Here is a 10057-nt window from a genome sequence, read left to right as displayed (position 1 = left end):
AAAAAATGAGCTGATACCAAGGGCTCAGGCAGAAAGAAAATGGTTTGAAAATGATGATGGAAACTTATGTACAAATGTGCTTGATACAATGGATGTATGTATGGATTGTGATAAAAGCTGTACGAGCTTCCAATAAAATTATTTTTTTTAAAAAGAAGACAATCAAAATCCATGTCTAGAGCCGGTGACGTGTCCAGTTTCTCATTCTTGTGAGTCTCAGGCATTGTGGTCAGCTGAACAAAATAAGATTCTTCTCACTCCAAACCATTACCTCTGGCCTTCTATATTAGCACAGCAAGATGCTTAATCTTGTCTTTATTTATTGTCTGGCTCCTCCCATTTTAGACAGAACCAAAAGGGACCCCTGGTGGTACAAATGGTTACCTACTTTGGTGTTACACAAAACGTTCTATAGTGTATGTGACAAAATTCCGTAACACAGATACTTAAGTTGAAACATTTCTAATATCACAATGCTTATGTTTTACTTAAAACACATCCTTATCGAGACAATACACACTTGAGAATGGCTTGATTCATGGTGTAAAAAAAACCCCAAACATTAAATAACCACTGAGGCAAGTTCTGTGACTCAGGCAACCTTATTTCTGAGATTTTATTCGCTCATGTCCTTGATACCAGCACTTCCATGTTTCCTGGTTCTAATCCTGCTCTGTATGCATTTAGTAAAAAAGTCTCCTTTTAAACAAGTTCGGATATCCTCCAATTCCAAAAAGATATTCTTGCCAATTAGGTTGTAACTCTCTTATCTCTTTACCTCTCAACTCTCCCAAACAGTGAACACAGTGATTCAATGTTTTTATTTCTCTTTGATTCTGAGCCATGACTTTTCCTTACACGATCACATTTTAAAATCTCCCCTTAACGTCTAAGTGCAGAGTCATGATTTCTTTGCTCCCTTTGCATCTCAGAAACCAGCCCAAACCACCACAAAAAGGGATGAATAATAAAACTAATTCATATCCACTGAGACATGAAAGTATCAGCAACCCACATACACATTAGAAACCTCATGGTGACTCCATGTGTTACAGAGGGGAGTTGCTCCACAGGGTTTTCTTGGCTATAATTTTCTACGGAGGCAGGTCGGTAGATCTTTTCCCCCCATAAACGTATTAGAAGGTCTGCCAAAACAGAGTCCAAGGTCATATGTTGTTAGGTGCTATTGAGTTGGTTCTGACTTATAGTGACCCTTTGGACAACAGAACAAAGCATTGCCCAGTCCTATGACATATCACTGCTTGAGGCCATTGTTGCAACCACTGTGTCAATCAATTTCCTGGAATCTTCTTCTTTTCCACTGTCCTTCCACTTTACCAAGCATGCTGTCCTTTTCTAGGGACTGGTCTCTCCTGATAACATGTTCAAAGATTGTGAGACGAGGTCTTGCTATCCTTGCTTCTAAAAGACATTCTGGTTATACTTCTTCCAAGACAGTTTTGTTTGTTCTTTTGGCAGCCCATGGTACTTGTAATATTCTTTAACAGTGCTATAATTCAAATACATTGATTCTTCTTCAGTCTTCTTATTCAGTGTCCAATTTTCATATACATATGAGGCAATTGAAAACATCATGGCTTGTGTCACCGCGGTGCATATTAGTCTTCAAAGTAACATCCTTGCTTTTCAACACTTTAAAGAGGTCTTGTGCAGCAGTTTTATTCAATGCAATATACCATCTGATCTTGACTGCTGCTTCCATTAACAATGGTTGAAGATCCAAAGCAAGGTAAAATCTTGGACAACTTCAATCTTTTCTCCGCTTATCATGATGCTACTCACTGGTCCACTTGTGAGGATTTTTGCTTTCTTTACATTAAGTTGTAATCCATTTTGAAGGCTGCAATCTGTAATATTAATCAGCAAGTGCTTCTAGTCCTCACTTTCAGCAAACAAGGTTGCGAATAAGTCTTCCTCTAAACCTGATGCTGAATTCTTCATCTAGTCTTCTCTGAATTTTTGCTGAGCATTAATACTGAATAAGTATGGTGAGAGTATACAACCCTGATGCCTGTCTTTTTCTGTTTGCACAACTGCTTTTTGAACCACGAATAGGTTCCTCACAAGCACAGATAAGTGTTTTGGAATCTCATTCTTCTCAAGGCCATCCATAGTTTGTGATGATCCAGACAGTCAAATGTCTTTGCACAGTCAATAAAACAAAGTACACATCATTCTGGTATTCTCTGCTTTCAGCCAAGACCCATCTGATAGCAGTGGTGAAATCTCTTGTTCTATGTCCTCTCCTGAATTACTCGCAGCTCCATATTAATGTACTACTTGCAACGTTGGTGAAGGATCTCCAGCAAAATTTTACTAGAATGCAACATTAACAGTATTGTTTTTATATTTTTGCATTCTGTTGGGTCAACTTTTTTTTGGAATGGATACAAATGTGGATCACTTATACAGTCAGTTGACTAGGTTTTAGCCTCCTAAATTTCTTGGCATAGACGAGTGAGTGCTTCCAGCATTTCACTAACGTGTTGAAATATTTCCATTGGTCTTCCATCAATGATTGGAGTCTTGCTTAGAGCTAATGCCTTCAGGGAAGTTTGGGCTGTACCATAGCTTGTGGAAATGGATGAATGTCAACTAGTTCTTTTAGATATAGTGTCTTTTTCCATCTTCTTTTGATGATTCCTGCAGTATTCAATATTTTGTCCACAAAATCTTTTAAGATTGCAACTTCAGGCTTGAGTATTTTTCTCATTCCTTCTCTTTAAGATACCCTGAGCCTGTCCTTCTTTTTTGGTTTTCTAACTCTAGGTCTTTGCACATTTCATTATAATACTTTATCTTCTTGAGCTTCCCTTTCAAACTTTCAGTTCAGCTCTCTCACTTCATCATTTCTTACATTTGCCTTAGCGACTGAGCAAATTTGAGTCTCTTCTGACATCCACTTTGACCACCCCCGCCCCCAATGATCTTTTACTTTCTTCACGTCTGATGTTCTTGATGTCATCTCACAACTCATCAGGTCTTCTGTCATTGGTGTTCAGTAAGTCAAATGTATGCCAGAGATGTTCTCAATAGTCAAGTGGGCTATACTCATGGTGGTGTTTTGGTTCTTCTGTCCTTGTTTTAATTTTCTTTAGCTTTAACAGGCTAAAGCCGAATTTACAGTTGATGGTCTATTCAACAGGTGGCACCTAGCTTCGTTTTAGCTGCCGATATGGAGCATCTCCCTTATCTTTTCCCACAGATCATTTTGATGTATTCCACCTGGCGAAGTCCATGTGCATAGTTGCCTTTTGTGTTGTTGAAAAAAGTATTTGCAATGAAGGAGTTGTTGGGTCTTCCAAAATCCTATCATGTTATTTCTAACTTTATTTCTTTCACCAAGGCCATATAATTCAACTCCTGTTCCTTCCTAATTGTCTCCAACCTTTGTATTCTAATTGTCAATAATAATCAAGCTGAGAGAGAAGTGGTAGCCAAGGTCAAACAGGACTACAAAAGATGCTGCTGTTGTAGACCTCAAGCAATTAACTTACCCTGAGAGCAAAACAAATAATGCCTTAATTTGCAAGACATTAACAGGGTCTAATGGCTGATGGAATTAGGTAGGGGCTGGACCCTAATTCTAGGTTCTTCACCATGGAGTGAAGGGGCAGATTAAATCAATACATCTTGGCAATTTGACCATGGGACAGGGCAAAAATGAGAGAAACTCTGAAGTAGTAAGTAAATTTAAATTTAGCTGCCAACCTGCATATGCTGAAGAAAAGGAAAGTGTAAAACAATCGACATGAGTCAGCATATATTCTTGCTTGTCAAAATACTCATGGCTTCGGGACTTTGAATTGGTAAATATTCATGGTGTGTGTGTGTGTGTGGGAAAATGCATGAATCCATACTGTGTGACCTCAACCCCCTAATACGGTATGCTCAGTCATTCATATACGTGCATAGGGTATAGAAAGATGTCAAACTGTATGAAATCATCAAAATGATTCTGGACACCTTTTGTGTTCTTTGCTTTTTGCTCTGTGCTTTTCAAATTTTTTATAATGCACAAAAAGCTTGAAGTTAAAAAAAAACAAAAGTGATTTAAAAAACTTGCATGGAGTCCCCATTGCCTGTGAATAAAGTTAGCTTGCTGACACCTTAAAAAAAACAAACAAACAACAACAAATGATTTACTCATTTAGAGCCAACGCCTGCTAGTCAGGACCACCAAGCTGATTTCTCTCTAGTATGAACCCCCTGCCAATGGCTGGTGTAGGAGAGCTCATCTCATTCAAAAAGGAGGAACAAATATAGGATCTATAATAAGTTACTTCAAAGACAAACAAATACCTAAAGACACAAAGCAGATGCTGCCACAACCCAATAAAAACAGAGGAACCAACCGCTCCAGTCAAGATTTCAGTAACTTATAAAATAAGCTTAGTGCAACAATGCACGAGTTTAGGGAAAATATGGTATGAAAAGTTGATAAAAATTTAAATAGCAAAATTTAGGAAATAAATGGAGGGGAATCAACAACAACACAGAAATGAGGGCCAAATCAGAACCTAAACAAAGAAAAACTTTACGCGTATTTAAGGAATGTGGAAGGAATGACTGACAAAAGCAATTAAACAAATGTGGACAGAGTTTAAAAGAATTAGGAAAAAAAAGTGAATATAGGAGACAAGCAATGGAGATACCAAATCTGCCTAACTTATATTCCTGAGCAACATATAAAACAATGAAATTGAATCAACATTTCTCCAAGGAACATGAGGTTAAGTATAAATCTATTTACAAAATCATAGAACCTTTATTTACAAAAACATCAAAACATTTATTGTTTTGTGACATATAGTGCATCTGGGTTTATACATGTCTGAAAATGGTATTTCCATCCCTCTAAACTTTATCTGAAGAATTCTGCATTTAAGATTTACACCACATCTTAAAATGGCAATTTGAACATCCTTGGAAGGCTCAAATTCTGTTTCTTTTCTATGTTCTTTTGAGTTTGGGGAACAAAAAGCAATCTAAAGGGGTAGGATCCAGGTTGCTGGGTGGATGGGGTAAGTTTTCGATTGTAATTCCAGTAGGACAGGACTTGCTCTCTCCGAAGAATGAACAGGTGCATGTTGTGATGGAAGAGAACTCCCTGATTCAACTTTTTGGCTTTTTTTTTCTCACCAAAGCAATTTTCTATTTTTGTTTGTTTAAGGGGAGTGCGCGAACACAGTCCCCCACTACCACAGATTATGCAGTTGAGTTTCCCGCATTTGGGGAAATCGCAGGCGTCAGCACATCTGGAGTGCAATGGATATCTTCGCCCTGGGAAATCCACCTTCGTGATCATGGTATCTCCCCTGCCAGGTAAGTATGCAATTTTCTATTTTCTTAAAATTTCTTCCTAAGCTCACATGATTGTCCTGTGCCCTTCTAAAAAAATCTATCAAGATTATCCTTAGAGAACCCTGAAAACAGTTGTTTTCTGCGCTAATTTAACTGGCCCAGCGACCTTCCTGGAGGTCACTGCTCTGATTTGGCTTTTTGAGACTCCTAAGGCGACTAGAGAGCCCTGGTGGAGTGGTGTTTACCAGCTGTGATCCAAAAGGCTGGCAGTTCAAAGCCTCCAGAAACTGGGAGAAAGACAGGGCCTTTCTACTCCTGTAAACAGTTACAGTCTTGGAAACTCACAGGGGCAGTTCTACCCTGCCCTATAGGCTCGTTATGAGTCAGTCGTGATTTGATGGCAGTGAGTATGGTTTTTTTTTAAGGAGACTAAGACAAATGTATTAGAGAACTTGTCTGCAGCTATCCACTGATCAGAGGCATGTTTAAGCGTGTACTGTTTGAAGTAAACTTGTGCACTTACGAACTGGAATCTAAATAGCAATGCTTTTTGATTTACCTTCATATATATGGAACTTAGGTATATGATGTTGCTGTTCGTTAGGTACCATCAAGTCAGTTCCGACTATAGCTACCCTGTGCACCAAAGAAGAAATACTACCCAGTCCTGAGCCAACTTCAGAATGACAGCATTGCATATTTCATGAACATGACGGATTAACGGATTGGGATAACTTTAAGTGATGTTTACACAAATTTATAAACGATAAAACTTTAAAATAAATCAAACTATAATAGTACAAAAAGGAAAACATAAAAATTTGGAAAAACCTCAGGATGCTTTGAAAGCTTTCAATATACTAATTCATTGAATCCTCACAACACTCTGGCATAGGCACTATTATGATTACCAATTTTACATCTGACAATGCATTAATATGAGTATATTAAATGAGCTTTCTTCTGGGTATTTAAAAACACATGCCCAATTCAAACACACGCAGCTGTTTGAACCTATTTTGAATAAACTTACCTTATTATTGCAAACATAGAGTTGAAGTTCTTACATTCTCGACAATGAAGTGCTATTTTAATAAAATGTTTAATAATCTTCATTCGTTTGAGTTGATTTGATTCCGTTAAAATTTCTGAGGCAACCCAAAATGTTTCTTGGTTTACAATGTCCTCAAACGCTTTCAAGTGAGTATTTCCTGTTTTGGAATCTAACTTAAAAAGGTCATCAACGTATTCAGTAGGTTCAATATTTCTAAACAAATCGAAGTCTCTCATTGACAGCTGAGTGGCCACCTCAATCGTACTGAGCTGCAGCATGGAGAGCTGGCTTTCCTTAACTAATTCTTGAGCATCTTCATCAGAACATAAGGTTTCTGTTTCCATGTTATTCTTTAAATAATACCTTAAAAAACAAGAATTGTGTTTATAAATATTTTCACATTTGTAAGATTACTTTTCCTATTACTGTTACAAAATATCATTTCAATTTTACTGTTAATAACTAATTGTTCAAAATGTTAGAATATTCACTGATAAATGCAATGGAAAGCTAAGACTTTAAATGAGAAGGGCTTTTCTGCAAGTTGCTGTCAATTATTTTAAAGAGCAAAAATTATGTTGATGATTCTGTGAATTTAATAATTTATGACTCATTCTTGTGAAATAAACGTGTGTTTATATTCTTGAGAATAAAATCTGCTGTCTGAGGAGGGCAAGGCCAGCACCTGACTTAGTTGGTATTAGATAAGTGTCTGTTCTGGGGTGAAATGAAATCTGAGCAGGACAAAATGAATACTCGCACCAGACTGTTAACATCTCTATTAAGAAGCTGTTGCTGTTTATTTTTCTATTTCTAAAGTTCTAAGAGAAGACAAATAAAACCCAAAAGGAAGGGGACATCACTCTAATGGTGTCTCCTTGTTAAACACCAAAGTTCATTCCACCAAATGGTATTGATCAGCAACCCTATAAAGGACCTATAACTCCTCTTTTCTTTTTCAGTTCAATAATTCTGTGGTACCTAAACTCTGAGACTAGTCTAAAAGAATTATAATTGGGAAACATCTTGTACAAGTCTGATGCTTAAAATAAAGCCTTTACTTCATGACAGGCTTTTTTTGTGGTATAACTTCCCTACAATGTATCTAAGTTTGTGTGCATCTATATCTTCAGGAGCCCTGGTGGCTGGGGGGTGGGGTGGGGTGGGTTCTACGCATTTGGCTGCTAACCACCAACAAACTATACCTACACCTCCTTTTCTCCCCTGCCTTTAAGAAGTTCACATGTCTAAGGCATTGCAATAAATAATAGTGTTGAAAATCACTATATTAGAAATAATAAAAATAATTATAGCTAACATTTATAGATGCTTATTTAATCCTAATAAAAATCCCTATTCAATTTGGTCTATAATTACCATTCTCAGCTTATGGATGAGAAAATTCAAATAGAGAGCAGCTAAATACTTTGCTCCAGGTCACAGAGTCAGAACTGGGATTTGAATTTGAGCATGTTAGCTCCAAAGGTCCAGGGCTTACCCAACACATATAACCAGCAAAGCTGAGCAAATCTACTCTTTATAGAGGGACCATGATAGCCTGGCAGTTTAAGGTTCCCAAGCTTCTCTTTCTGTATGTACACTGGACTCTCTATAAAGAGTATTCTCAGAAAAAATTTCCAGAGTAAAGAAAATACTAACAAGTGTACTTATCAAAATAACATCTACATGATCTTCAGAGCCCCCATTTAAATAATTTTCCTGAATTAGGAAATTTCCTATGCAGGAAAAGGAAACCAATTAATTAGAAAAAGAATTTTGAAAATTATAAAGTCCTTTGTCAAGTAAATACTGTACATAGTAAAAATAAATTTATATACATGTATTATTATACTAAACACATACTCAGATACATATATGATTATATGTAACAGTTTTCTCATCTGTAAAAGGAGACTTCTATCAATGGTTTGAAGATTTCGGCTTAGTCAGTATGCTAAAACATTTAAGCAAGCTGCTTGTCCGGCCTGTCCTTCTCCCACTGTGGGAAGTCATTACGAGTGCTGACCCTCTAAGGTTCATTTACGTAATTATGGGACACAAGAAAAGCTGGGAAAATGAAGCAAAACCTCAAACAACTCTAATCTACTTTTACAGAACTCAGTATCTCTTACAACATGATCTTTCTACTTAAAACACCTCTTTTAATGGGGGATCAAAAAAGCACGTGTACAAACAAACACATTTATTATTCAGTATATTCACCTTCCATTAAGCTGGATTCTATCAGCTAACTTGGAGAACTGGTCGGGAAGTCTTCTCTGTTTTATGACACCCTCAGGAGTAACAGAAACTTCACAGAGAGAGTATGTGTCGGATGCACCAGTCAAACCAAATTCATTAACAGCATGACAAACTACTTCTTTAGCTGTAGTGTCTTTACTGATGATGATGTAGCAACTTTGTTGATCTGCTTTGAAAACTCTTATAACTTGATCAGGAATATCTATATATATAAAAAAAGATGTGCCAGGTTATTTAAAAAAACAAAATAGAAAACTTTTAATCCTAAAGCAATTTGGGACACAATCATCCAGTTCAAGTAGAATAGTAATTTCCTGTTTTAAGAAGTTAACAGAAAGCACTACTACATTTATTAATGAAGCTTATTTTTTCTAGATGACAAAATATATCACACACACACACACACACTCACTCACCTGTGACCCATTTATGAAACTGAACATACTCCCTTGCACTGAAGGCTGAAATGTGCTGGTGTGAGAGGAAGCAGACGGCTGCTATCTCAAGGTTATGGAATTAGTGGTCGCTGGACTTTGGTCTGGATCTTTCTTTGACTGTGCTCAATGAACTGGCCCTGGGACTACCATATATTTACTATTTTCATTAACCTCCTTGCTTTATGATATGTACTACTCTGGTAGGCATGGCTCTACCTATGTGATGAGTGTTATAGAAAGTTTTGTCCTATCACCCACTCACAATTTTTGTGTAAACAGTGTCTAGTCTCTTAAGAATTTATAATCTGTACAAGTTAACAATTCATGTATTGCGTCTGAAACTGGCCAATACATGTATTATTTCCTTTTCAGTTTTTAAATTCTATGCCATTAGTTAAATTAATGGCACAATCAATAGAATTACCCTATGCCCCAGGGCATTTATAATGCTATCATAAAATAATGTTTCTAAAGTGAATCAGAAAACTCAAATTCATTGACAGCAAGTCAGTTCTGACTCATAGCAACCTTGTAAGACGGAGTAGAACTGCCCCCTCTTGGCTTTCTGAGACTATAGCTCTTTTTAAAAAAGACATTTATTTAGCATCATAGTTAGACTCTTGCATTTAGCATTCAACAGCATGAGTGCAAATAACAACAACATTAAAACCCTTTGTTGGAATGCTTCATTTTCCACAGAATAAAAACTAGAATGACCTGTTACACAATTTCACAACATCAGTCCTCAAACTCTTTTGCCCATACAATTGAGTACTGTCTAAAACGCGTCTTCTTTGTAGCAGGGAGGCCCTGCCACCAATGTGGTTGGCTGAGTTCACGAATCTGTTGTAACCTGTAGCTCAGTGGTTCTCAACCTGTGGGTCGCGACCCCTTTGGGGGTCGAACGACTCTTTCACAGGGGTTGCCCGATTCTTAACAGTAGCAAAATGACAGTTATGAAGCAGCAACGAAAATAATG

General features: G+C 37.1%; 1 protein-coding gene and 1 non-coding gene across 2 annotated transcripts in view; both read right to left on the bottom strand.

Annotated features, from left to right (window-relative positions):
• Positions 1–10057, bottom strand: part of RAPGEF6 (Rap guanine nucleotide exchange factor 6) — a 231350-nt gene that overhangs the window by 33171 nt on the left and 188122 nt on the right. Inside the window, exons 19-20 of the mRNA XM_004696982.2 lie at positions 8603–8843; positions 6359–6742 (exon numbers count right to left, since the gene is read on the bottom strand). Of these exons, the coding sequence (XP_004697039.1) occupies positions 6359–6742; positions 8603–8843 (625 nt within the window). The remainder of the gene's footprint in view (positions 1–6358; positions 6743–8602; positions 8844–10057) is intronic.
• On the bottom strand, positions 5192–5354 carry LOC115873941. The gene has a single exon (XR_004048709.1). It is a non-coding gene; the product is annotated as a U1 spliceosomal RNA (small nuclear RNA).

This window comes from Echinops telfairi, unplaced genomic scaffold, assembly GCF_000313985.2.
Source record: "Echinops telfairi isolate 266 unplaced genomic scaffold, ASM31398v2 ScPeMD7_7469;HRSCAF=8507_1, whole genome shotgun sequence".
In the NCBI taxonomy this organism is placed as follows: Eukaryota; Metazoa; Chordata; class Mammalia; order Afrosoricida; family Tenrecidae; genus Echinops; species Echinops telfairi.
Note: the sequence above shows the minus strand (reverse complement) of the source record. Positions and strands in the feature narration are given on the sequence as shown.